The sequence below is a fragment of the Branchiostoma floridae genome, chromosome 17 (genome assembly GCF_000003815.2).
Source record: "Branchiostoma floridae strain S238N-H82 chromosome 17, Bfl_VNyyK, whole genome shotgun sequence".
NCBI classification, from domain to species: domain Eukaryota; kingdom Metazoa; phylum Chordata; class Leptocardii; order Amphioxiformes; family Branchiostomatidae; genus Branchiostoma; species Branchiostoma floridae.
In genome coordinates, this window is record NC_049995.1 from 10,404,684 (window position 1) to 10,431,862 (window position 27,179).

Here is a 27,179-nt window from a genome sequence, read left to right on the forward strand (position 1 = left end):
GATTTTTTGGGGGCCAAATTGATGACGTCATCAGGTTTTATTGCCCCTAATATTATTTTTTCTACGATAAAATACAGCACCTTAGTACATACCACTGCAATGACACTATGTTTTTTATGTGCATAATGATGAAAGCTACAAACTCACGGTTGCACAAATTGATATCTACTAACGATCTGTAGTTATTAAGAATTAACTTTTTTTTACGGCTCCATTCTTTCTTAATTCATTAATAAGAAAACAATGGAAGGTTAAAATGCCAATTTAGCCAACCGAAATACCTTAAGTTAATGGAAATCAGTGTCATGTTCTGCAGAAAAGAAAATGGTATGGAGAAAAAAGGAATTACCCGTTTGAACAAGGATTCTTCTGTGCATAGTCATTAGGTTTACCTGTGTAAGTCCTAACCCTTTGGTATATAGGGCAGTGCCCATCTCTGTTTCCTAAGCCCTTGGGCCACACACAGCAAGGAGGTTTCTTTACTTAGCAGTATATGTGTGTGTTCAACTATCATACTCTTTCTATGCTGAATTCTAAGCAGTACAATTTTATGCACTATTTGCTATGAGTCTGACTTTTAAAAAAACATCTCTTGGCAAGCCTTGTCTTTGTATTTCAATATGCACTATGGTCTATTGTCAGAAAATGTGCAAAGATTAGCTTTCAAAGAAAGCATCGAACTGCAAGAACTTGTATCTGTGGTCAATGTCTTACAGTGTAATACACTAAAATCAATTGTAGAAAATATTAGTGCATACAAGGCATCAGCACTATTGTTTCTTTGTTAACCCCCTTGGTGTATTTATCAGTGGATAATCTTATAACCAGGTGTCTGGAAGAAAAGTGGACTGCAACTGTACTTACAATGCAGGGCTCGAAATACTTTTTTCTGCATACCTGCACTGCACTCTGAATTTAGGGAATATGGATCATACTAAAATTGTTGAGGAACCATTGCTATTTTTTCTTTTATACTTTAAGTTAATAGGTGGTAATAGTCAGTGCAGCTGTAACAACAATCCACATCGTCATCATAGGACATTTATGTATAAAACCCAGTACATGGGCCAATGCAGGTTGGGTGCAGGTAGACCTAGAAATACCTGCACAGCTCCAATTTTACCTGCACTAACGTGCATATGCAGGTGGTATTTCAAGCCCTGCAATGCTATAGTCATTGGTGTTTTCAATGGACCCTCTTTCCATTCCATACAGTACAGTCACTACGTTGTGTGATTCCACCGCAAAGCACTGACTTCAAGTGTTATACAGTTTAATTCGAGAGTGGAACTTCATATTATATAATTATTCTGTTATTTCGAAATCAGTGTACACTTTGAAGACATATCAGGAACAGAAATAAGAAAATTTCTGTATTTCTACCTGGTGAATAAAGGAACTTGAACTACACAATGTATATATATGATTATTGTTGTCTTTTGAAGTGATATTATATCTCGTGTCTTATGGTCACTTAGAACTTCATCCTCTAGAAGTTTAAGGGGGTGGCAAGGGAAATTGACAATCCTATATTGCTGATCATTTTTATAACCATATGCCCTGTATACTAAGGGGATGTCCCTGTAGCTCAACTGGTAGCAGCCTCACATTTGAGCTCCTGGTTCCAATTAGTTGGTATCTAGTATATCTCACAGTTCAACCTTAGGCCACACCAATTTAATTTCTTGGTTCACAGATTTTTTCATAAAAAATATGGAGCGAGAGGGCGAAATAAAAATAAAAATTGTAAAATGGTTGGGGTAAAGGTAACGGCTAATACAAAACATAAAGAAAAAAAGTTTTCAGCTTAAAAAAAGTACAAAACAAGAGTTCGTAGACCTCAGGCCTGCATGAAATGTATTGGGTTTCTGTAGACCTATTGTGTATTTTTGCCTTTTTGTCTGTGGTACGTGGTTGGAAAAATGAGCTTTTTACCGTGTTGGTTGTGCACCATGCAAAAGTCTGACTCTGAAATTCCATTTTCTGAATTTGTAAGTTTGGACATGGATGAACATTACTTATTTTGGATTTCTTAAGTATGTAACCAACCACAGTACTTTGAAGTTGTTGAGACGCTACCTTTTTTTGTCTCAGATGGCCCATGCACATGTAGTTACTCAGACACATGATATACTAATATCTTCCTATTTCAATGTACTGACCTAATGCAGCTAAGTCTCCTTGGTTTGTGTTCTTCCAATGATATTCATTAAAGATTTATTTCTGGGGTGTTATTCACTTGACATCGGAATGTTACTTGCATAATTTGACCAATGATACTTTTATCTGTAGTTCCATAGACATTAGACAATATGAATAGTGGTAGCCCCCATGCAGCAGCAACAGTTAGTCCCCAGGGTGGTATGATATTTTCATTCAATCCATCCAACCCAAACCTAAATCTCCTGTAGTATCTAAGCCAAATTTAACAGCACAATTTACTATGAAAAATGTCCTTGTCAATCCCATTTATAGATGGCAAGCTGCTGGCAATGGAAGCTTTGAAAAGTTCAGAAGCTGTTGTAGTCAGAGCAAACACCCAGCAAACATCCCATTGCTTAGAAGGGGAATTTCATCATATATTTGCCGCGACAAAATGCAACAAACGATACTGAATTCAAAACAGAACAAAGCTAAGCCTCCACCACTTAACCCTGCCTGTACCATAGATTAAGCAGGCCCAAAAACCAAGCGAGTATGACTAGCCCAAAACAACAAATTTACCTGTATACAGTATGGAAATGGCATTACCAAAGAAACAAAAAGAAACACAGGACAAATCATACAGTCACATACCTTTCTCTTATGCCCACACTCTATACAGTTCTCCTCCACATTAGAAAATTGCATCTTCTTCTGTTTAAGTTCAAGTTCAACCATGATTGCCAACAGGGTAAAGGAACTTGTACCGGAACTTAAAACTCAGTACTATACAGCTCTAGAAACACCACAAAGAGTAATAAGCAAACTCCAATTATACCTGACCAACAGATATATAATCTGGCACACTCCCGTCATCTGGCAAACTGTCAGTGCCACTAAGTAACCTGATACATTGAAGGTGGCCCAGGCCAGATGATGGTTCTACACCCAACCATAATCTGTTTTTAAAACCAAGCAGATATTGGGAGGATGCCCCAACCACACTAAAACAGGGTCAACCTATACAGTATCAAGTTCAAGCACTAGGAGGCCCAAAATCAAACCTGACCACCAGGACACCACAAACAACTCACGTACCAAATGGCAACACAATGGCACCTTGCGTTCCGGAGATACAGCGCACGCCCCGTGCCCGCACAAAAGGTAACCTAAAATGTCAAGTTCAAGCACCAAGGGCGCCAAAATCAAAATTGAGCATTATTCAGCCACCGCCGACACATGTGCCAAATATCATTGCGCCAGCACCAGCCGTTCAGAAGATATAACTCCGGAAACACCCCTCCCGGACACAAAATTCGACCTGCCGGGTCAAGTTCAAACGCGACAAGGCCCAAAGTCAATCCTAGGCAACAGGCAACAACCCCCCACCCATGCACCAAAAATCGTCGCAATCGCGCATATCGTTCCGGACACACAGCGCCAAAAGTGCCCCAAAAACACCAAAAATGCCACCTTCAATGTCAAGGTCAAGCGCCAGGAGGCCCAAAATCACACCTGAGTGTCAGGCTACCACCCCCAACCCACGTACCAAAAATCGTCGTGTTCGCACCATCCGTTCACGAGATACAGCGCCCTACATCCCCGGCTACCGAAAAGTTTCCACCAGCATCAAAACCATACCTGCATACATGCAGGTAAACACTATTATTGTACAGTAACAGCACCTGTACCCACACTTTAAGGAGCTTATAATATTAAGGCCAATTTGCTACACCAGAAAGTTGGTGAATGGTTTCATTAATGGTGAAAATTTGCTGAGTGATAATTTTTATTTTTATCTTTTTCGAAAAAATAGGAGCGAGCGAATCCGTGAACCAACAAATTAAATTGGTGTGGCCTTAGGTAGGGCATCTTGGTTGGGGCTGCACTTCTTTTCAGATGGGGCATAAAATGGTTCAAATTGCTTGTTCAAGGTGTATTGAGTACATTTAAGTGAAAGGGCTAACAACCCCTCCTTGTAAAAATATAACCTGCTACTAAAACAGTATCCTTTTTGAGGTGCGTAATTATTAGTGATGCGGAAATCGTCGTCTGGAGCCTAAAGTCACCTATGTGCTGAAGCGACCATCCTGAAGCAGATGCCTAATTCCACAGAAAGCAGAAAACTTGTCGATGGGCGGGGGGGTGGCACCTTCAGGCTCCAGACTTTGCTGGAGGGCCAGCACACAGAAGAATGATACAAAATGTATAGTCATGCGTGCATCTCTTATTTATAGGGGGAGTGACGTCATACTTTTCGGCCAATCATTGTGCACCTCAAATAGCAAGAAAACTTGCTGCCCCATGTGCCACTTGGAACTACAAGACTCTCAACAAACAAATTGAATTCCATATTTTAAGTGTTCAATATGACATTTTCATCATATATATCATAATTTTATGATAACCAATCAGTGAGACATGTTGTATCAAACTTGTGTTGGTCAATTTTATTTGATGACTTTTTAATCCTCACATGATTCTTAAATGAAACGTTATAACACTGTTATGTATGATAATTGATACACATGATAAAGTTGATAATACACCTACATAATGCTTCGGGAAAATTGTGGTGAATATCATATTGCTTTATTAAATCATTAATCCTCGTTCAAAACAATGTGTTTGGATGGGAAATGTTAATAATGAAAATCTGAAGAATTACTAGTAACTCCATATTTTGTTATTACTAAATCTATCTATGATAGTTCATGTTGTTTATTCATATTCTATTTTAGTTCTTTAATATTTCCTTGATAGTTCATAACATGCTGTTGATATGTATACATATTAGAGATAAAGAAATGGTATCAAACTATTATTAGAAAATAATTGTGTTGTATCTAAGGACTTTTGTTAATTCTTAATGTTTTGTTGGTCCTCTGCTGACCAGGTGTATTGTGTACTGCGGTCCCTATGGTTGCCAGGTAGGTGTGTGGCCCGTCACTCAGACTTCTTGAAAATTCGTTTGCAGACGACTCCCTTGGGGGTGTTGAGGATCTGGAAAGAAAGAGAATCTTATGAGTGACAAGTCAGTAATTAGCTGAGGTCCCTTGTATGGGGAGAGCCACACCCCATGAACGTTAAAGAACACCCACACGTGCGATGGTGCGGTGTGAGTGGATCAAAACTTACAGTCTTGTGTACGTTTTACGTACCATGCTTGCAGTCCTCACCCTAATGAGGTTAAGCACATACAAAGAAGAAGAAAGAGCTGTTTGACCATTTGAACTGCAAATGTGCAAGGACCTTTGACCTTGTGCATGTTTAGTTCAAACCAAGAATTAGCCTATGTATAGTAGTGTGGACTCATTCCTCAGCTAACCCACATCTATCACACCGTAGTAATCCCTCAGTATTAAAGACATCTGGAGCCACATAGTTCAAGTTTCTGAACCTTTATTCAGCCTGTCAACAAGAATCAGCCTATAATTTGCTAAAAATTGACATTAAAGCTGCCATGTTGGATGGTTAAAATCGGTTCAAAGCACCAGGTTCTGCAGTTACACTGTGCAACCATACATTTGTACTTTCTCTGGCACATGTTAGTTTCAAACTCGGGTGGTGCAGCAAGCTATTTAGTGTCAAAGTGGAGACAGCAAGTGTCGAGCAACCAGCCTACCACTGTGTGCACCAAGGGTCAATGTTAATACTGCAACACCTCCTCATGCAGGTGCAGCATAACCTGAATGGAAGATGCCTTCATCATGAAATCTAATGGAAATTTTGCAGCTTTAATCATATATAAAAATTAAAATAGAAGACGACAACCAGTTCTTTATTTGATATTGCTAATGCCATGTCCCATTCTATTATTACAATCTATGAAAAACCTCAGAATACGTAAGCAATTGTCTGAGTCAACATCTCTTTCAAATCAGAATTTGGTTCCTTGGAGCTATCACAATGGGACTTGGTAAGATGTTTCTTTTGATAGGTGAATTCTAGGGTTCAAATAACTCACCATCATCAGTTCACCTCCCTCAACATGGCGGGTAGTGACGATCTCTCCGTTCGCGCCGTTCTCTTTCAAAACAAGCTTACCGTCCTCCCAATTAGCTATGGCCTGGATGGAAAAGAAGAACAGAAAAGGAAAAAGAACAACGGTTGCTTAAACATATATCTCACTGAGTTAGTAAGTATGTTGATTTAAGAACAAATAAACAACAGACAGAATATTGAGAGTCTTTGTTATATCTCAATAACATTGTGTTTTTTGTGAATTTTTTGTTCAATTCAATTTTCTTTAGTTTCTGTGTTTTTTGATGCCTTCCAATAGGAGTTTGGACTGGGCCAAGTCTGCAGCATCAACTTTGGACCCAGGCCAAACCATCCTTTATCTTCCTAGTGTCCAATTACACCATTTTTTTGCCTCACATCCTACAAGTCTCTACTAGTAGGAAAAAACTTTGGCACACCCTCCAAGACAAACAAAAACAATACTTCCATTTTCATCAAGACAGTAAATAAAAATAACTTTACAAGCTATATCTGGTATCTGCATGAATTTCAACTTAGGTTATATAAATAAGTATCGTCATATAGCCATGCGCCGCGGACCAATCAGACGGCCCCGTTCCACGTTGGTTATGACGCCGTAACATATAGCTTCCGGCCAGGCCGGTGTGTTCACTCCTTCTGATTGGTCAGAATGAATCAACACCGGCACCGTTATCAATTTGCATCGACACCAGCACCAGTGTAGATGCAAATCGACACCGGTGCCAGTGTGGATTCATTCTGACCAATAAGAATGAGCATTATACAAACAAAAAAGTAAGTGATATACAGATATTGGCCAATCAAAAGGAGCGAAACATATGCCACAGCAGAGGGAATAAGTACAGATTGCTAGAGGGGTATGGCTCCTTCTGTTAACATTGATAATGAGTTTTGTTGTTCTGAAAAGCCAAAGACTGCAATGTTTTGAATATTTTCTGTGGAAATTTTGGTTTCAAAATGCAATCTGTAATCTTCTTACAAATGTATGTACCAAAGAACAAATGTGAATTTTCAGAAATTCGACAACGGAATTCACACATATAGTACCAAGGAATCTATGCATCATACAGGTGTTTGCGAGTTTGGGTAGGCTATATGATAATAACGTTAATGACCCGCCTGTTCCTCGGTGTACATGGTGTCATAACGCCTGGTCCTTTGCTATAACCACCTCAAGGCGTTATGACACCATATCCACCTCGGGCGGGTCATTAACCCTTAATTATTCTCCACATCTGCTTAGACATAGGTGACCTCTGACCTTGCTTTTGTTTTTAGCCCACTCGGATTCAAACTCAGTTCCAATGGTGAACTTCATGATGTTGGTTGACATGATGGAACTGATCTTTATCTCTATCTGGTCCCCGTTGATGATGATTTCCTGAGTCGGACTAGACTTTGCTGCGGCCTTACGGGCTATCCATGGAGCACCTGTAGCAAAGGAAAAAAAAATCTTTTATTGTCAGGCTTCAGTCCAAATTTCTTGGTGAGGGTCAGCATGGGGGGTCTCGACAACGATTTGTGCTGAATTCAGAGGAGCCCCCTACGTATTACGCTAAATCAAGAAAGGCAATTACGCTAAATTTGGTCGCCTCGCTACGAATTACGCAGATAAGACGGTTTTCCCTACGAATTACGGGAAATATTACAAGCTGCCTACGCCTTTCGTAAAAGAGCATGCAGACCCTCCTTGGTGAGTCACAGTAAGTCAGACTTAATTGTAGGAGGGTCTGGGGGCATCCACCTTCCATGGTTTTTGAGAATTCTAAGTTAAAATCATGGTGCATTCTAAGGTATACTGAGGGGCAAAAATACTGTGAAACTGAGGTCACAGTGGAAGACTCCTGTGTGACCACAAATGACCTCATGGCATCCCTGGTAAATCAGAATTTCATGCTTGTCAGAGGATCTGCTCCCCAGTGTAAGGTCGTCTAGTGCGTCCAATTTCTTGTTATTCTTATAAGAATTTTAAGCTCGTCCAGATGACGCCATGACGCATGCCTGGATAAAAGCTTATGTATTGTTGTCTTATAATTTTGGAAAATGAATAAATTATCATTTTAAAAGAAAGATTTGAAACAAAAGGTATCAGAGCCATATGTTGGTTGACATAATTTACATAATCAATGAGCGATTTCTATAAGTTGATAGTGGTAAATGACAGGAATTTCATATTTGCAACATCAGGAAGCTACATAAAGGTATAGGTGAACCTTTTCAGACATAGATGATACTACTAACCATCATGGCCTCATTTACATATGTACATAATTAATGAAGATATGCTACATTGTCCTTTTTTGCTGAAACCTCCTTTACAGGAATAATTTATGCACATTAGTACTCATTTGCATGATCAATGAGAAACTTCATAATACGTCAGTCAAAAAGTTTAACATCATTTGGCAAAGTTATGAGGTCGTGGAACTCTAGTCTTCTCAAGGACGTTATACAGTTACTTCCTTAAGTTTTCTATAACTTAGAAAGCTCAATAGAAGGGCCATATTTACCAATTAGTTATCCGATACATTTAATATAAAAGATAATTCATAGGGAAAGAGTCTGTTGACATTTCTTGATATCTTCCTTGATGATACACAATGGTTTGTCCCCCAATTAAGGCTGTCCTTGGATCCCCCTCTTGATAACGTCCTTAATGATCACAACGGTTTGTCCCCCCAAGGACGTTCACGGTCCCCCGATTTTTTTTGCCCTAGCGGTCAGTGACCTCTAAGTGAAGGCCATGACGGCATAGGCAGCTGCAAGCATGCAAAAATAACGTCATGCTAAAAAAGCGTACCATACCAATAACCAATTCATATGGTCCCAATTGTATCCGTTATTCCACCTAGCTAATATGTTGTGTAAAGAAGTGAAGTCTTGCAGATCATCAAGTATAACACAAAATTGTTACATCACTTTGTGGAACACCTTTCCCACATGTTAAAGACTTCGAGCATAATTTGCAAGTCAGTAGATTTATACAGCCTTTTTTTCAGACCAAAGTACCTCTACAGTCTTTGTTCTGACAGCTTTTCAGATAAGTACATGTCATAAGTCACTTATTTAGAATCATAATGACCACGCCCCCAAATGTTTAAATGGTCCCCTTTTCAATAGCCTTCTTTCTAATTTGAAAGTATAAGCTCAACTTCTAATTCTACTTGAACCCGGTAATATTGCATTACGTAATGCCTTTGTGAATGAACCTTGGTCAGACTGTAACAAAGTTCAGAAAGAGAACACTCGTGACCTGAAAGATAAACTTGGTGAGCTCAAACTGAAAGATCTTACCCATTTCTTCGAGGAACTCTTCAAAATTCTCGCTGCGATCCAGCTTCCACTTGCCCGCGATGCTGTCGTCTGCCATGCCTGTCAATCACAGCTACCGATCTGTCGTATGAATGTCGTGAGAAGTTCGTGGCCAACTGCTCCCGTGCGTGCTACAGTAGCCTGGTCGTACGAGCGAGTTCAACTGTTGCACGGCGACCCCAAAATGTGACCTTTGCACTTTGCCCGGGCGTGGTTTACAAGCTGACGTACGCTCACATTGTGCAATGCTGCAAAACGCGAAAGCTGTCCATCCCGACTTGTACATATAGAGTTATGCGACCTCATTCCTTTGCCAAACGATGTTCACGAGACGTATCGATCATAAATGCTTTCATTGATTATGCTAATAAGGTGCACATTTGCATACAATGTATCAGTTAATCATCTTCTCTCTTGTCCAATCTACACCCAAATAACAGAAGTTGTAAAAAGTAGGAACGTTTGTGCTTAACAAAGAAGGCTAACATTTTCTCTTCAATTATTCAAATGGTACTCTTATTTGCATAATTTATGTTCAACGATGTTCACAGTTGGAAACCTAATTATAAATTCCAAATGTTGCAAATATCCCTGTCATTTGCCGTCTTTTATTTTGCCTGGCGAACAAAAGGCTAAGAAAACGTGACATACAGTGAAAACAAAGTTCGTCAAAAAGGCCTAAAAATGCGTCAAACAAAGGGGGGGGGGGGGGGGGCTTACCCTCTGCTTTAAGAGGGGATCAGGAAACCAAAAAAACTGGTTCTAAAAAGGAACACGAAAATCAGCGAAGCAGATAAGCGGTTCATCGGAACGCAGCCGAGTGCACCCGAAAATTTGCGATCGCTGGTATGCAACCTGTAAGATCCTGTAACTTGTAAGGTGTCTTATTTCCTGGTCCTTTTTTTCAGTGGTTTAATGCTCGCGGTTTTTCCGACAACCTATTCACCGCGAACTTTAACGGACAGCTGAAATATTTTTCTGTATTCTGTCCGCCTACGCTCATTGTGGAATATGAGCCACGCATTTTGGAAACAACCGCAAACACTCCCCTACCTCGAAATTAAATCCCATGAACTTTATTGCTTTTGAAAATACATATCTAACTATCAAGTTAATAAAATAAAATCAATCAGGCGATCACCTTGCCTGCATGTAAAATAAGGTTTATTTAGATTTTTGGTGGTGCCTCAGAGGCGAGGCTATAAATACCAAAATGTTATGATGTATTATGATACGGCAACTGAGGTACTGTAAAATATCAAAGACTGCAACCGAGCAGCAACTACATTGTTAAGTAGAGATTTTTCATCGCCTATTTCCTACTTTGAGTATACTAAGATTATTTCGAATTCTCCCTCAGAGTAAACATATGTTTTGATTAAGATGCAGCAAAAATTATTTTGAATAGTTTTAGATTATATGATATATAATATTATATTAGCTACATAGGGTCTATTGCAATTGACTCAATGATATTGTTGGTAAATTTGTCGGCTACACTGCCACCATGTAGTGCAGATAAAACCCTTCATTTTTTCTTGAAAACGCGTTTGCAGACGAGTCCCTTTGGTGACGTGATTACCTGAAATGATGTATGAAGAAAATATTGTCATTCAAAATTCAACAGGGAATTCAGCTTATGTATAGTCAGTAGCGGTGTTTGTTTTCTTCACACACACACACACACACACACACACACACACACACACACACACACACACACACACACACACACAGACACACATACACACTGACACACACACACACACACAGACTGACACACACACACACACAGACTGACACACACACGCGCTAACACACACACACACACTGACACACACACACACACACATACATACACACACACACACACACACACACACACACATGGAACCGTTTGAACTACTTACCATCTGCAGCATGCCATCCTCGTCCACGTAGCGGCTCGTGGTGGACTTTCCCCTGGCTCCAGTTTCCGTCATCACAAGTTTGCCGTCCTCCCATCGCGCCATAGCCTGTAGAGAAGCTTAACGTAATTATTCTCTTCGCCAAGAAGAGTATGTTATTGTCGACTTGGGTCTGTATGTAGGTCAACAGCATATAACTCGAGAAATTGTGGATGGAACTTTGTGATTTTTGGTAGGTGTGTAGCGGTTGTCAAAAGGAATCCCAAGTTCGAAAACGGTTTACCTGGCGTTTTCCTACGGTACTGCAGCGAGCTTGGTATGTTTTTGGGGTTTGTTTTGGACAGCATAAATCAAAATGCAGCTGGGCGAATTTCATGATACTTTGTAGGCGTGTAGCGGTTTTGGAGAGGAAGGTCAAGTGCGAAAATGGTTTATCTAGCTCTTACCTACGGTGCTGTTGCGGGATTTGTATGTAAGTGCGTTTGTCTGTATGCAAGATAACGCAAGAACCCTTCAATAGATCCTGATGATATTTGGTAGGTGGGTAGGGGTCAAGAAAACGAAGGTCAAGTTCGATAATGGGCCCCCTAGTGGCTGCCTGAGGTACTGCAGCAAAACTTTTAATTTTGACACTTCGTGTTCTGGACATGCCGTGGTCATGATTTTTAAATGGTAGATAGCCCTTGGGGCAGAGAGTAAGTGCTGTGAGTTTGGACCCCCTAGCGGCTTTTCGGGAACTGCAGGCACCGATTTCCTTTCAAACTTTGGACGAGAATAACTCAAGAACGTGTTAACGGATCATCAGGATTTTTGGTATGTAGATAGAATGAGTGATGACTTACACAATGTAATACTAATTATGCAAATCAGCAGACAATTTGCATAATTAATGAGGAAAGTTCATAAATCCATGCCAACAGCATATAACTCAAGAACCTGTGTATGGATGTTCATGATATTTGGTATTTGAGAAGCGTTTGCGGAAAGGAAGGTTGTATTCGAAAATAGTTGGCGTAGCATTTGTCGTTAGGACGGTAGCGGGTCGAGTGTGTGCGTCCGTTTGTTTGTGGAATGCATAACTCGAGAAGCCTTGAAAGGATCCTGATAATATTTGATAAGTGGGTAGGGGTCAAGACAACGAAGGTGGAGTATTAAAGGGGTCCCCCTAGCGGCTTCCTAAGGTACTGCAGCAAAACTTCCATTTTCTACATCTTGTGTTCTGAGTATGCTGTGGTCGTAATTTTTGAGTGGTAGATAGCCTAAGTGATGACTTACATAATGTAATACTAATTATGCAAATCAACAGCTAATTTGAATAATTAATGAGGAAAGTACAGAAATCCACTGGATTCCTAGTCTCTACCAGACTCCTATAGGTCGCTGGGAAAACCATAGAAATGGAACAAATAGAGAAGTAAGCCGGCCAGAAGAGTATGAGCCGGCTAGGGAACAGCTTGCGACCTACGGAGTCTGTGAGGAGTCGCTGACTTGAAACGATATAGAATTAATCCACCAATTATTTGTACAAAGGAAGTAACTCAGCGCTGGAGATAATTTAAATCATAAATCGACCAGCGCCCAGTGGGGCGCGGCGGGCATGTGTATCAGGCGGGACGCGCCTGGGTGTGGAACAAAGGTCAAATCGGGATCGACAACAAAACAAAAATTGATTTTTTTGCCAAACAATGCTTTGGGCAGTGTTTTTTTGCTATATATAAATATAATATTTCGTTTTTTTTGTAACGGTGTTCTTGGGAGAGGTTAAAGTTTAAGTTAATTTTGTGATCAACTGTAACATAGTAACAGGTTACGCCATGGGTACGTTCCTGTGCGGTCAACTGCACCAAACAGCGTGAAAATAGACTACATTTTTTCCTGTTGAGAGTGTGGCCAAACTTTACCTTTTAGTGCAGTTTGGAGGCAAAAAGGACTAATTTTGGAAGGCAATGGCCGACCCGTGGGTCACGGCAATTGCAAACGGTAAGCATTTATTTTCTTGCGGGTCCCCGTGGGAAGTCCGACGAAAACATCATTTTGTCGCAAGCTGTTGTAGCCAAAAACGTCCTTGCCAATGCGACGCACATGCTCTATTGACATCGCAGTACACAAACGACTTCAGAGAACAACAAATGCCACAGAAAAATACCACAACAGTCGGCAGAGGACCCTTATAACTTTGGCTTCCGTGACCACTGACACTTCCTGTCACAATGTGAAGACCCGTCACGGGCGAGTCGGAAAGCAATAAAACTCCTCACAGACTCCGTAGGTCGCAAGCTGTTCCCTAGCCGGCTCATACTCTTCTGGCCGGCTTACTTCTCTATTTGTTCCATTTCTATGGTTTTCCCAGCGACCTATAGGAGTCTGGTAGAGACTCCTGGATTCCATGGTAGGACTTTCAAGCTTGTTTGCATTGTTTTTGGCTGAAAGGTACTTTAGATAATAATCTACATGGAAAGATGCATTTAATTGTAATCAGTGGCCAATTAACAGAAATAAACTGTTTTCTATCTATCTATCTATCTATCTATCTATCTATCTATCTATCTATCTATATATATATATATATATATATATATATATATATATCATTTTGACCTATATCTATGGACACATCTGGTTCACAGATGTTTTGCTGCAGGTCAGCTTGTGAGCAGGGCTCTCTTACACTGGGGACAAAATCCATGACAAGCGTGAAATTTTGATTGACCAGGGATGCTACCACAGTACCAGGTCATCTGTGGTCACAGACTTGTTTTGGTAGCAATTGTGGGTTTGTGAGGAACACAGTTCATGCAGTCATTTGCTATTGGGGTAGGTACTATTTAGTAATATATGAATAAGACCTAATAAGTCTTTAATAAAGGCATGATTATTTGGCGAAGAGATGTGTTCGTCGAACTCTAGTTATATCATGCAATAGGAATAGGCATAGGTAAAGACTTAGGCCCGTGTCGGGCAGTTTACGGGCTATGGCACTTTCCAGAACACGTCCTAATCAACTGTAGAATGAGAATAAACCTGTATATCGCAAAAAAATTAGAAAATCGATTCTAGAAGAAATTTAACATAAAAATGGTATCAAATGTGAAAGAAGAAACTTCGTATTAAGCATGCATGTCTTAGTCATTTGTCAAACCTGGCCACTTTGATTTTATATGTTTACTCCCACGCTTGCATAGTTATGGTGTTCTTAAATCAAAATAGTTTTAACACCGGCCCATACATTGTACACAAAATGTAACTCCCAATATCTGCTTGGATATGAAATGACCCCTGACCTTGTTCTTTTGTCCCGACCACTCAGTTTCGAACTCCTGACCGATGGTGAAGTTAATCTCTCTTGTCATCAACATTGAGATGAACTTGATGGTGACATGGTCCCCGTTGATAACGATCTCCTGAGTCGGATGACTTTTACCTACAGCCTTCCTGGCCAAATACGGAGCACCTGTTGCACAATAAACATAGTGATATGACCCAAATATTGCTAACAATATATGACAAGCACTGCGATATCCCAATTAGAAATTGGTCCCTGCCACGGTTATTTTGTCGTACTTTCGGGCATGACCCCAAAGTGACCGCATGGGATACCCTGCTGCGCTGCTTCCGGGATAGATTTGAATACGGCCGGGCCCCGTGTTCATTTTAAGTAGATCTTAAAATCATCCCCGGATCCGGTAACGAATAGACGCCGGGACCTATCCATAGAGTACACCGATGGGTGAGCGTACCTGTGTCTACCCACACACCACCCCCTTATCCGGCATTCCACCCGGTCAACTTTTGTGGCTTTGGATCCCGACCGGGGCTGCATCCCTGATGGGCACCGGTGCAATTGGGACAGTAGCCTATGTTAGTACGGCTAACGACTTGACTTAATTGAGTAGGTGTAGCCATGAGCCTTTTCTACCACAACGACATTGGACCCGCGCCACACGAAACAGACTTCCAACTCTGCAAGTTTCCTATGACACCGTATTTTTAATGAGGGGTCACACTGGGTCCATTTTTTTTGGCGAGGCGCTTATTCTGTGTGGTACGGTATGACGGACAATTCGGGGCTCATTTTCAGTAGCTGATGATTTGGACAGCAAACACCATTTTGTTTTTGTAACGTGGAAGTTATAACAACAATTATTATCATCCTACATCGTCTTACTCATTATACAACAATGCGTGGGAAACTTGTTCTTGCGTAATTTGTGGAGTGGCCTTTAGTGTGTAAATGATACCGCTAAATTTAGCTGTATTTCACATAGACACAGAGTTGTTGTTTTTTGTTACCGAAAAAACCACGCGTTTCGCATATTCTTACATTGGCAAGGACGTTTTCAACTTTGGGTTGCTAATTTGTTTAGGTGCCAGCAATACATTTTGAAACATGTACTTCTTGTTCGGAGACTAGTAATGTTTCGGGATGATAATACATTATTTGTAGATCAGCAAAGACATGTACTGCATGCATCCAAACATGCTAAGAAAACAAATGTGGGGATATTTTGCTCGTGCCCCTGTAGCTCAACTGGTAGCAGCCCTACAATTTGAGCTTCTATAGCTATTTGCAACAGTAACTTTGAGACCGCGGTTCAAAGCATTGTTTGGGCATCTCGGTTGGGACTACAGTGTCTTTCGATAGGGCGATAGATTCAATCACTATTCATATTCATCCTACTATAATAACTACTTTGCGCTATTTTCTGAAGCCTCACTGTCTTAAGAATCGTTTTTTTTTTTATTTCTTCAAAAAAGACGCATAAATTGTTTCAACATTGCATGCACGAGACAAACAATATAATTAATCTCAGTTATCGAGAATTTTCAATTTTTTAAGTGTTATCATTGATGTTTCGACGATGACTCAGGATAGTAATCTTTTCAAAAGTAATAAGTCTTACCCATTTCTTCGAGAAACTCTTCAAAACCTTCGTTGTGATGCAACTTCCACTTGCCAGCTATGTTGTTGCCTGCCATGTTTGTCGTTTTTCAGTGCTAATCAATTAATGTCCTCACAAGATGTGCCCAATATCACACGACAGCTTCCTTCAGAAAGACCTAACCGACTGACCAAGTTCTCACGACCCGTGTAACCTTTGCACTTTGACATGTTGAAGAGTGCGTCTGTGTGTGTGTGTGGGGGGCAAGGTCACTCATCTACACAGGTGCAGGGATTCATTTTTAGTCTCGCCTTTTTGAAAAAAAAAAGTAGTTTTTTTTTGGAAGTGCTGGCATTTTTGTCCGGAATGTTGCAAAAGAATGCTGTTTGAATGAAGTCACTTGTAGTCCAACGGGGTCAAAGGTCAAATATATTTGTTTATATGCTACGTGTGGTATGTTGTGCCGTATAAAATATCTATATGATATGCGATATGTTATATGCTTTTAGAAGTTGGACTATTTTATGTCAATGTTAGTTTTTAATGGGAAAAACTTCAGGTAGGTGGCTTTTTATTTTCTTTCCATTATAATTCCCACATCTTAGGATATGACGGGCTATGGACTGTTCTCTGCCCTGTTTCGTCACGTCACAGCAACCATGTTGATTGGCTGATAGGTTGAAACGACGGATCCCATCGCATGCTGGGACAATCAGGGGTCACTCCTATGGGTAGCTAGATGTTCGCATTTACAAATTACATTTGAATGATGAGAATATCACATTTATTACCCAAGAATTTGATAAGGGAAAACATATGACAACTTGAATTAAATCCCAAAAAAATTCGAAAATTAGCTTAACCGCCGAGAGTAGATGTACTGTGGAAAAAGAACTTACACAGAGTTTGTAAGAATTTTTATCAATATGATATATTTCTAACACATATATGTTCAGTTTCTGAACGGTCCTATATTCACAATGCTAAGTTAAAATGTTAGTGCATTGGTCCGTCATTTCAAATAAACACTTTCCCTCAAATTCAATCAATGAATAGTGTATCGATAGTAACACTCGCCTGGAACTTATAAGTAATATTAGTTACGTTAATTACAGTACTGATCATTTTTATTTCCTGTATACATGCAATTTGCCTTTTTGCAAGAAAGTTATTATTATCATTATTATCATAAACAATTCTTAGTGGACTGTAGAAGAGTCGATAGAAGAGAAGAAGTTTTATGAGAATTTATAAAAGCTTCGTTTCATAAATCGAAGCAACAAATCAGTATCGAAATCAGAACAGTTCATGGACAGCTTAGTTGTTGTCGCGCCTCCTAGTGGTAGTACACCATCACTACACCCTTTTCAAAACTCGTCGGCAAGTTTTTCCCGATGGAAGAAGGGTCGTCTGAAAGAAAACAAAACAAAAGAAAGGTAAATTTTGTGTCAATAGACAACAACGAGTATTTCGGTTGGAAATACAGATAAAGACAAAAATAGAGTTTCTCATATTTTTTGTGGTTCATCAATTATGAAAAATCATTTGATTGACGTTGCATGTATCCACTGATTGATTTCTGATAACCAATGTAAAAAAAAAAAAAAAACCTGCCAGGACAGAGACAGAGACAGATCAAAGTCACCAAACACAATAACTCCCTGTGGATTCTTCCAACTGACCCCATGGCCTGGACTGTCTGTCTTGTCTGATTAAGGACTGGTACTATCACATCTGTAGTCTACTTCCTGTCACTACCACAACTCTGACCTACGTGGTGACCTGATCATCTTCTTCCCTCTCAATTTTTTTTCTATACACACCAACACATACTACCATATTTAAAACAAGACCGCGACACCATAATAATAATAAAATGCCAAGTTAAAACAAGCCCCTTCAACCTCCTTGATTGAAATCAACACATCAAAATGGCGACAACCCTTCCCATCATACACCACTGATCAGTGATGGGAAACAAAATGGTGGCGCCTAATGACGGGACCTAAAACTATAAAGGTTTTGCTAAACCTGTGCCTCTGTTCACTGAGGTAATGACAGACAGGCATAGACAATCAGACACTAACACGTTTATGGAGTAAAACAACAACAACAACAACAATAACAACATTGAAACAAACATTACCAACTCCAGATCCCCTTTGTTGTCAATCCGACCTGTTCCGACGGATTCGCCAGTTGCTCTCAAGGTCCGGGTCACCAATCGACCATACTCATCCCAAGACATCTGGGCCTGTGTGTGTGGCGGTAAATCAACATGTGTTATAGCATAGATATTAATCTTTGTAGGTAAATTACATTATACGAAAAGAGCAAAACTTTGTTTGGGCATTGATCATGTGGCAGCCTTCATTGATTTCCTTTTCTTTTTTCTTTATTAGTTAATACTCACCACTTTATATGACATTATAATAGTTAATGGCAGTGAAAATCACACTCCTGTTAATAGTAAATATAGTATTATCAAGTGTCAGCTATGTCAGAAAATTCAGGCGGTACCGAGTTGCAATGGATAATGGACCTGCAGTCTGTAACGAACGGAAGATATACTTGTTTTTTTGCAAGGGCGGCGGATTAAATTGTCAGAATCTCAAGATGGTGGCGCCCGTCAATGAGCGGACAGTATAGTAAAGTAGGTTATAACAGACCTGCATCGATACTCTACTATCAGGCTCACCCCTGAGGTGTCACCAAAAATGAATATGCATTACCTGAAAGTGCGTGAAACCTGTCGCGATGTGGACTGGCGGTTGTCCAACAGTTAAAGTCATCTCAAACGTTACACGGCCGTACTGGTTTTGATACTGTCGGTAGGTGATTTGGTTTCCGGTGACGATGTACTCTTCCACTGGGCTCATTTTGAATAATGTTACTATCTTACGGGCAAACCACGGAACACCTGTTGTCAACCAGAAAAAAAAGTACTGATTTAGTTTTACTGATTTGTTTCTGGGTAAAAAGAAGTGGGCACTCAGAAAAAGAAGAAGGAATAAGAACACACCAGCAAAAAGTGTGGCAATGAAAATGCATTGCCACGGCGATGGAGTTATGGTTTATATATATTGAATTATACATTTGCAGTTGTTGGTGTGTTTTACTTTGCGCCTTTCCTCTGGGTCTGTTTACAGCCTATGCTAACAAGGGTCTAACTAGCTACTTGATGGATGGGCTGTCGACCTCTGCCCTACATCTTGGAATGCCAGTCCCGATTCCTGGGACTCTAAAGACAATAGGACTGTGTACTACCTCTCTGCCTCCCTCCACCAAACATTGTCATTTCTTGTGGTCCGCATTCTGCTTCTGAACATGCCCCTTTGGGGAACGGAAACATGCAGACTAGCATGATCCAGCTACGCACGCGCGGACTCTAAATTCCTCACATGCCTGTGCAATGCTGGGAATTCCTGACAAACGGTCGTACGGTCGTACACTATACTGTTAGGCGTCGCAACGAGCCGTCGCCGAAAACAATAGTTTCCCGGTAAAATAACCCCCCCCCTTGGACAATCTTGGCCCGTTCGCACTATAGATAGCAATTTTTTCCAGCAAAAACGGTGACTGGCTGTCGCGATGGAGCATACTCAAAAGTAACGCTTTGTTAAATTTCTACGTGCTAAGTTTTGTTTGCATTCGTCGGGTTGACAAAGTCTACCAAGTCCTCTAAAATGTGTTTACAGTATCTACTTATAGTAAGTATGGACGGTGTTTTCAAGCAAAGATGGGCCCAGCGCAGGTCAGCTTACGACAGCGAACTGTGGTCACATTTTTCGATTTCTAAGCCAGAATAGGATGTTATATAATATGACCTTGTAAAAGTTCCTTGGGCTAGGTTAGCCGTAGTTCTGTCTTTAAACTTTCTCGACCGTACTGTCTTGTAAAATTGTCAACAGTTCTGTCATAACCTCGCTAGAAATCTCATGACAAAACTTATCGTACGTACAACTAAGACGATTGCAAAGTAACCTACCTTGCTCACGAAGAAAGTCGTCGTAATTTTCGTTCTGAGAGTGATCTTGTTTCCATCTACCATTGAGCTGGGCGAGTTGATGCATGTTTTGTTCCATGTCGAACGTTTGTTGTGACTCTCGTACACGGAAACAACCCTAGTAGATCAATCCTTTCAAGGCATCAGTGAAGCTTGAACTGACTTAAAGGGGTGACGCATATCTACAGAGCAAAACAGCTGGTCAAGCTAGGGTCATATGCTAATTAATAATGGGTGACCTATAAATAGATTTCCTATCAGTGAACCCCTTTTCGTGCGGGGGACAATTTTTATTGACAGGATGAAAACGAGGTCAATGAAACACAAACACATTGTTAATTAGACAGTATTTTATATTTATAGATATTTCTCCCAAACCAACTACACTAATTGTGTACGTCATAATAAAGTCAAGTCAATGTCATACTATGAGTAGTGTCAACATGCCTTATATAAGACATGTAACTATGTAGATATGTAATAATTATCCACATATGATATCATGTTTGCAACCACTAGGCCGTATTTTACCCGTATGAAGCATTCAATCTGTAAATAGTAGAACGTAGCGGTGGTAGAACGCATACATGTGGTACTAATACGTTAAATGAAACGAGACTGGTCGTTCTCCTGCTTTGTATAAAGTCATTCGAATATTATACTCGTATCTTATGGTCCTGATGTGACTGTGTTTTGCTCACTTTACACATGTATGGTTGAGTTATGGCAGTTTTCACACAGGGTTTAGAATATCGTACACAGACACTATCAATCACTGGTACTAAAGACCACTAAATAATTTCCTCACAAGGCTGAACCAATCGCACAATCGACAGCTCCCTTCAGCAAGATCTAACCGACTATTTTCCTCACGTCCCGTATGACCTTTGCACTTTTGATGCGTCACATGTGAGGGAATGTGTTCGTGGCGTCACAGAAAGCACGCTGGTTGGCTGGTCGGTTGAAACATACACATTGTCAACGTCTTTTCTTTTTATCTTAGCGTCTCGTCCTTGGGACTGCAACCGTTTCAAGTTGCGGGGTTAGCGACAAAGACGACCCAACTGAAATGTACACAAATAACGTTGTAAAATACTATAGATATGTTTACAATGCATCACGCATATGTTACATCTGATCCATACAAGAGAAGGACTTGATAAAGAATGGGGTTTTGTTATATCAGTAGTATCAGTTTTATTCAATACATGAAAACAGCAACACTGTTCATTAGAAATCAGAACTGCGTATCTCTTAGTAGACACCACCTCCTAGCGATAGTATGCCATCAATGCACCCTCTTCAAAACCCGTCGGCAAGTTTTTCCCGATGGAAGAAGGGTCGTCTGGAAGAAAACAAAATAAAGGTAAAACCTTTCGTCAATAGCCCCTTCCCATCATACACCAATCCTCGTGAGTGATGTTAAACAAAATGGTGGCGCCCATTGACGGGACCTAAAACTATATAGGTTTTGTTATCGTAAAAGCCTCTGTTCACTTAGGCAATAGACATGACAGGCACTAACAGGTTTATAGCCTGGTATCCTGCAATTGCAAAGAGGAGAGAAGAGACTCGGGAGCTATATTACGGCTGGATACCAGGCTAACAGGTTTATGGAGTAAAAGAAAAACAACAACAACAAAAGAACAAACACTACCAACTCCAGATCCCCTTTGCTGTCCATTCGACCTGTTTGAATGAATTCGCCACTTTTTTTCCTGGTTCGCGTCACCAATCGACCATACTGATCCCAAGAAATCTGGGCCTGTGTGTGTAGAAGCAAATCAACATGCGTTATCAGCATAGCATACTGGGTAGATATTAATCTTTGTAGGTATGATCATACGAAAATAGCAAAACTTGATACGGGCATTGATCATGTGGCAGCCGTCATTGATTTACTTTTTTTTTTTCTTTTTATTGAATGCTCACCACTCTACAGTTAATGGTTGTGAAAACCACGCTCCTATTATGAAGTGTCAGCCATGTCAGGAACTTCTAGTGGAAGTTAACCCTATCCAGACTGGGCTTTCTTTTACATTCCCTGGTCGGGGTGGGGGTTGGGGTGTGGGGGGTTCTCATTCGGCACCCTTTTCTAATTTCAAAAATGCTTACTGTATGATCACCAAATTTGCAGGGGGTGATATGCTTGTCAAGTTTTATAATTCCTGAAATCTTTATATCATCATTATGTAATATGACGTAATTAATACTTCTTTAGTTGATTTTTAGCTAAAACGGGGAATTCCCATAATACCTAAATATTTCACACAAAAAGTTAACGACAAAGGTTTCTTATCAATATTTAAGTGTTGTAAGACTTCTGCCGACGCAACGACATCAAAATAACATCATAAAATTATGTAATCTATATTTAAGCTATCCGCCATCTTGGATCATCAACCTTAAATGACTTAAGATACATCTTCTTCAACATATAACCCTAAAATCCCATGAAAACGAATGTTTTCTGTAGAAAAATACCAAGTAGTGATGAAATTCGAATGAAAATAAGCTGGTTATCATAATATTGTCGGCCATCTTGGATTTTGACCAATTACGTCTCACATTAGCATAATTCATGAATAGCTAGTAATAAATATCACACAAAGATATGTTAGATATCAAAGATATATGAAAACAAGTGTAGTTTAGCAAGAAAATCTTAAAATCATATTGTTTAAACCACAATCAGTAAATTTTGTAAAGTATGGTTTTAGAAACCCGTTGTTTGTAAATTGTTGCCAACAACATTCTAGGAAAAGTCACCAAGTTAAGCTATACGACGTCAACGATGGCGGGGGCACTTCTAGCCCCCCCCCCCCCCCCCCGAGGCTGGATAGGGTTAAGCAACGACTAGTTATATCTATAGATAATGGTACTGCAATCTTTAATAGATGGAAGATATACTTTTTATGTAAAGGAGACAGATTAAATTGTTACAATTCAGCGCCGCCTTTGACGTGGTAAACCACAAGGTGTTGTTAGCCAAACTAAAGAGCTACGTGTTTGTCCAGTCGGCCGTCAATTGGGTCAACAGCTATCTGACAGATAGAACACAGGCTGTCAGTGTTAACGGTGGAGTCTCATCACACAGGAAATGCTTAAGTGGTGTTCCACAGGGGAGTTGCTTGGGGCCATTACTTTTTTGTATATATACCAATGATTTACCCACTGCTATAACTCACTGTAACATAGAATTGTATGCCGATGACTCCACTCCTTCCGCTTCTGGCCCAAATGTCTCTATGATACAAAACACACTTCAGGCCGAACTTAACCATATATGGGACTGGGTACAAGCAAACAAATTAGTATTAAATGTGGAGAAAACAAAATCGATTTTGATGGGAAGTCGCCACAGATTAAGGAGCAACCCAGAGTTACAGCTTTCTTTGAATGGCAAAAGGATTGAACAAGTATTTCAAGCAAAACTACTTGGTTTCATTATAGATCAGTACTTAACATGGACACAGCAAGCAGACAAAGTCCTGAATAGGATGACTGGTTCACTAGCAATGCTTAAGAGATCTAGACATCTGATTGTGGATGGACCGCTTAAGATGGTGACGCAGGCACTAGTGTTATCCCATCTGGATTATTGTGCTTGCTTATTATCTGCCTGCCCTCAGACCTCCTTGAACAAGCTACAGATTCTGCAAAATAGGGCAGCTAGACTAATTCTTAATGCGCGCTATAATGAGAACATTGATTATATGCATAGTAAACTACAATGGCCAACAGTTAAAGAAAGATTGTACACAGGTACTCTTTCTATGTTCAACAAGCTATTAGTATCTAAGGAACCTAGAGCTATGTATAGCAGATTAGAAAACATTAGTAGCAGACATGAGCACAGCACTCGTCTTGCGACAAGTGGTGGTTTTAGATTACCAAAGCCACGAACTGCGGCCTTGACAAGGACCTTCTTGTATAGATGCACCAAGTCAGATAACACTTTCCCACCACAAATGAAAGCAACCTCACCTTCCATTTTCAAAACACACATTGTGAATTGGATCCGGACAAAAATCAACACAAACAAACCCTTGCAGGATTGGTGGTAGACGAATTTGTATGTAGATATAATGTAGATAATTGACTTGTGTTGTGGATATTTTCTTTGTTAATTACACCCATTTGGTTATTTATTTATGGTTTCAACGATTGATGTTTTGTTACTTATGTTATAGCCTTTGACCTCTGACCCCTCCTCATTACTTCTGTTTACTGAGTTTATTATATTTCAGCCATACCATAGGTATGGTGAAATATATTGTATTCGTAATGTTTCTTTCTTTCTTCTTTCTTTCTTTCTCCTGTCAAATCTTCGGAACACGGTATCTCCGTTGTTCCTGAACCGATTGACTTGAAATTTGACACAAGGGTAGAGTGGGTCAATATCCCCAGACGTTTTTTTCATTTTTTTCATATCTACCTTTAAAATGATTTTATTAAGGTTTTTTGGTCATCTTAAGACCAAAACTGTATATTTGGGCCCCCTGTACCCTGGTATTATAACCGAATGAGCTGAAATTTGTCACAGATGTGCTTTGATAATTCCCCCATACAAATTCAATACCACTTTTGGTGTACAGTATAACGAAATGCTTATTTTTGCGATTTTTTGGTCATTTTTTGACCAAAAAAGGACACTTTTGGCTCCTGTACCTTGGTTTTAGAACCGGATGACCTGAAATTTAGTATAGGAGTGCCCTAGACATATGCGCACATGGATTCATTAACAGTTGAGGCATACAGTACAACAAAATGCTTAATTTTACGATTATTTGGCCATTTTATGACCAAAAAGTACACTTTTGGCTCTTGTGCTCTGGTTTTAAAACCAAATGACCTAAATTTTGGTAAAATGGTGCACCAGATATTCATTCAAATGACACATGTATAATTTTTGTCATAGACTACGTCAAAATGATAGATTTGGGGATTTTTTTTCCAATAGCCACAGGGGTCAATGACCTTAAGGTCGTTGACCCCAGCTGCAGATTGCACCTTCTGGCATATATGTCTATTTAATCTAATTAGATAGGTAACCAATCACTTAGCCTGAATCTATATCCTAAAGAGGGGGGGGGGAGGGTGACAGCCAATCAGCGAGTCCGGTGTTATCTGGAAGAGTCCATTCTTACACGGAGGGGTTCATTTTTTTTAAAATTCATCCTCGGACTGGTGAAGTCTTTCAGTGGGTGTATTTTTGGACAGGTCTATTTTGCAGTTTTACAGAAGGTGTGCTGGAAGAGTCTATTCTCGCACGGAGGGGGGATTTTTTTAAATTCATATTTTGGACTTTGGTGACTTCTAGTTTGTCAAAGTCTTTCAGCAGGGTTATTTTGGACTGGTCTAATTTGCAATTTTAAATGGGTGTGCTGGAAGAGTCCATTCTTGCATGGAGGGGGGATTTTTTAAAAATCTATTGGCTTTTTTTTAAATCCATTTTTGGGACTTCAGTGATTATGTCAAAGTCCTATTTTAGCGGATGTATTTTTGGACTGCTCTACTTTACATGGAAGAATCCATTTTTTGCACACGGAAGGGGGATTTTTTCAAATTCAGTTTGGACGGGTGGTGATGATTCAAAATTCAATTTTTAGTGGAAGTGTTTTTAGACTGGTCTATTATACCTTTTCATGCACTGGGACCTTTTTTGCTGAATTCAATTTTGGATTTGGTTTCTTATTCAAAAGGCCAAGGTTTCAGTGGGAGTATTTCTGGACTGGTCTATTGTGCAAATTCACATAGGGTGCACTGGAGTCCATTCTTGAAGTTGAACGGGGGAATTTTGTAAGATTCATTTTTGGGTTAAACCGCCATTAGTAAAAGTGATTTTTCAAATGGGTGATTTTGAAATAGTCTATTGTTGCATGGGGAGGGAGATGGCTGAAATATGCTGTATTTGCTCTCAAGCAAATGTCGGTCTTTCTAGTGTTACAGTTTTGTAATCAGTTCACTTCAGTTTTTCTTTGTCATACAGTATACATGTACTTTTGTTGACTTTATGTTATTTGATGGTTTTAATTTGTAATGTTGATGGACGACTCCAGGAAGAATAGAGTTATGATAATAATTGTAACTCTAATTGGAGATCGAAATAAACAAACAAATACAATCTCAAGGTGGCGGCGCCTGTCAATTATGGACAGTCGTATATGAAGTTTAGCTTATCGGTAACCTGCAACGATACTTTATTCTCAGGCTCACTCCTGAGGTGTCGCCAAAATACTGTAAATGCATTTAAGTTCGCGGGGATTTAATTTCGCGGTAACGGGAAAATGGACTTTTCGCGGTGGTTTTTAATTTCGTCGTAGCACCATGCACTGTAGTCTCTTACTGTTATGGAAAAATATTCGCGGTGGTTTTAAATTCGCGGTGAAGCGGCAGCCGCGAAACCGCGAACATTAATCCACCGCGAACATTTCTGCATTTACAGTAAACATGTACCAGAGTACCTGAAAGTGGCTGATGGCGACGCCCGTCAACCGTGGATAGTCATAAAACAGGTTGTTGTTAACCTACAACGATATTCTATTGTCAGGCTCACCCCTAAGGTGTCGCCAAAAATAAATATGTATTACCTGAAAGTGGCTGAAACCCGCCGCGATGTTGACTGGCGGTTGTCCAACAGTTAGAGTCATCTCGAACGATATGGTCCGGCTATCGTTGTTCTCGTACTGTCGGTAGGTGATCTGGTCTCCGGTGATGATGTACTCTTCTACGGGGCTTATTTTGAGCCAAGATGCTATCTTACAGCAAAACCACGGCACACCTGTTGTACCAGAAAAGAGTAATGGTATTGCTTTTATGATTGCAAGCAGCTTATTGTTTCTGAGTAAAAAGGGGATAACCCTGCATCTGCTTGGTTTGACAGAAAAAGAAAAAGGAATAAGGACGCAACAGCAAAAACAATAT

At 40.0% G+C, this 27,179-nt stretch overlaps 4 protein-coding genes across 7 annotated transcripts in view; all 4 read right to left on the minus strand.

The window, feature by feature from the left end:
* Positions 1-4,577: 4,577 nt before the first annotated feature.
* LOC118404843 (sodium/calcium exchanger regulatory protein 1-like) lies at positions 4,578-9,646 on the minus strand. Its single transcript, XM_035804211.1, has 4 exons — positions 9,442-9,646; positions 7,409-7,578; positions 6,110-6,211; positions 4,578-5,145 (listed from the first exon to the last, which is right to left on the minus strand). Exons 1-4 carry the CDS (start codon positions 9,515-9,517, stop codon positions 5,089-5,091), a joined length of 405 nt encoding a protein of 134 aa, XP_035660104.1. The 5' UTR covers positions 9,518-9,646; the 3' UTR covers positions 4,578-5,088.
* Positions 9,647-10,519: 873 nt separating this feature from the next.
* LOC118404844 (sodium/calcium exchanger regulatory protein 1-like) lies at positions 10,520-16,427 on the minus strand. The gene is made up of 4 exons (XM_035804212.1): positions 16,268-16,427; positions 14,648-14,817; positions 11,370-11,474; positions 10,520-11,041 (listed from the first exon to the last, which is right to left on the minus strand). Exons 1-4 carry the CDS (start codon positions 16,341-16,343, stop codon positions 10,988-10,990), a joined length of 405 nt encoding a protein of 134 aa, XP_035660105.1. The 5' UTR covers positions 16,344-16,427; the 3' UTR covers positions 10,520-10,987.
* A 630-nt stretch (positions 16,428-17,057) lies between these two features.
* Positions 17,058-20,441, minus strand: LOC118404697. The gene is made up of 4 exons (XM_035803952.1): positions 20,235-20,441; positions 18,979-19,166; positions 18,393-18,500; positions 17,058-17,656 (listed from the first exon to the last, which is right to left on the minus strand). Exons 1-4 carry the CDS (start codon positions 20,329-20,331, stop codon positions 17,603-17,605), a joined length of 447 nt encoding a protein of 148 aa, XP_035659845.1. The 5' UTR covers positions 20,332-20,441; the 3' UTR covers positions 17,058-17,602.
* A 146-nt stretch (positions 20,442-20,587) lies between these two features.
* Positions 20,588-27,179, minus strand: part of LOC118404695 — a 7,766-nt gene continuing 1,174 nt past the window's right edge. Inside the window, exons 2-5 of one of the 4 annotated variants that reach the window (XM_035803950.1) lie at positions 26,846-27,036; positions 21,914-22,017; positions 21,521-21,597; positions 20,588-21,316 (exon numbers count right to left, since the gene is read on the minus strand). In XM_035803950.1, coding sequence (XP_035659843.1) covers positions 21,555-21,597; positions 21,914-22,017; positions 26,846-27,036 — 338 coding nt within the window. In that variant the 3' untranslated portion in view covers positions 20,588-21,316; positions 21,521-21,554. Of the gene's footprint in view, positions 21,598-21,909; positions 22,018-26,845; positions 27,037-27,179 lie in introns of all 4 variants that reach the window. The other 3 variants (XM_035803947.1, XM_035803949.1, XM_035803946.1) reach the window with 3 other exon arrangements.

What these genes read in the sequence shown, in the direction of transcription:
- LOC118404843 (XM_035804211.1), bottom strand. Translation starts at nt 9,517, where the DNA reads ATGGCAGACGACAGCATCGCGGGCAAGTGGAAGCTGGATCGCAGCGAG. An exon ending in GGGCTAAAAACAAAAGCAAG is followed by an intron (nt 6,212 to 7,408) that starts GTCAGAGGTCAC and finishes TTTTCCATCCAG; the next exon opens with GCCATAGCTAATTGGGAGGA. An exon ending in AGGGAGGTGAACTGATGATG is followed by an intron (nt 5,146 to 6,109) that starts GTGAGTTATTTG and finishes CTTTCTTTCCAG; the next exon opens with ATCCTCAACACCCCCAAGGG.
- LOC118404844 (XM_035804212.1), bottom strand. Translation starts at nt 16,343, where the DNA reads ATGGCAGGCAACAACATAGCTGGCAAGTGGAAGTTGCATCACAACGAA. An exon ending in AGAGTTTCTCGAAGAAATGG is followed by an intron (nt 14,818 to 16,267) that starts GTAAGACTTATT and finishes ATTGTGCAACAG; the next exon opens with GTGCTCCGTATTTGGCCAGG. An exon ending in GGTCGGGACAAAAGAACAAG is followed by an intron (nt 11,475 to 14,647) that starts GTCAGGGGTCAT and finishes GCTTCTCTACAG; the next exon opens with GCTATGGCGCGATGGGAGGA.
- LOC118404697 (XM_035803952.1), bottom strand. Translation starts at nt 20,331, where the DNA reads ATGGAACAAAACATGCATCAACTCGCCCAGCTCAATGGTAGATGGAAA. An exon ending in CAGGTTTCACGCACTTTCAG is followed by an intron (nt 18,501 to 18,978) that starts GTAATGCATATT and finishes CCACACACACAG; the next exon opens with GCCCAGATGTCTTGGGATGA. An exon ending in ACAAAGGGGATCTGGAGTTG is followed by an intron (nt 17,657 to 18,392) that starts GTAATGTTTGTT and finishes GTTTTCTTTCAG; the next exon opens with ACGACCCTTCTTCCATCGGG.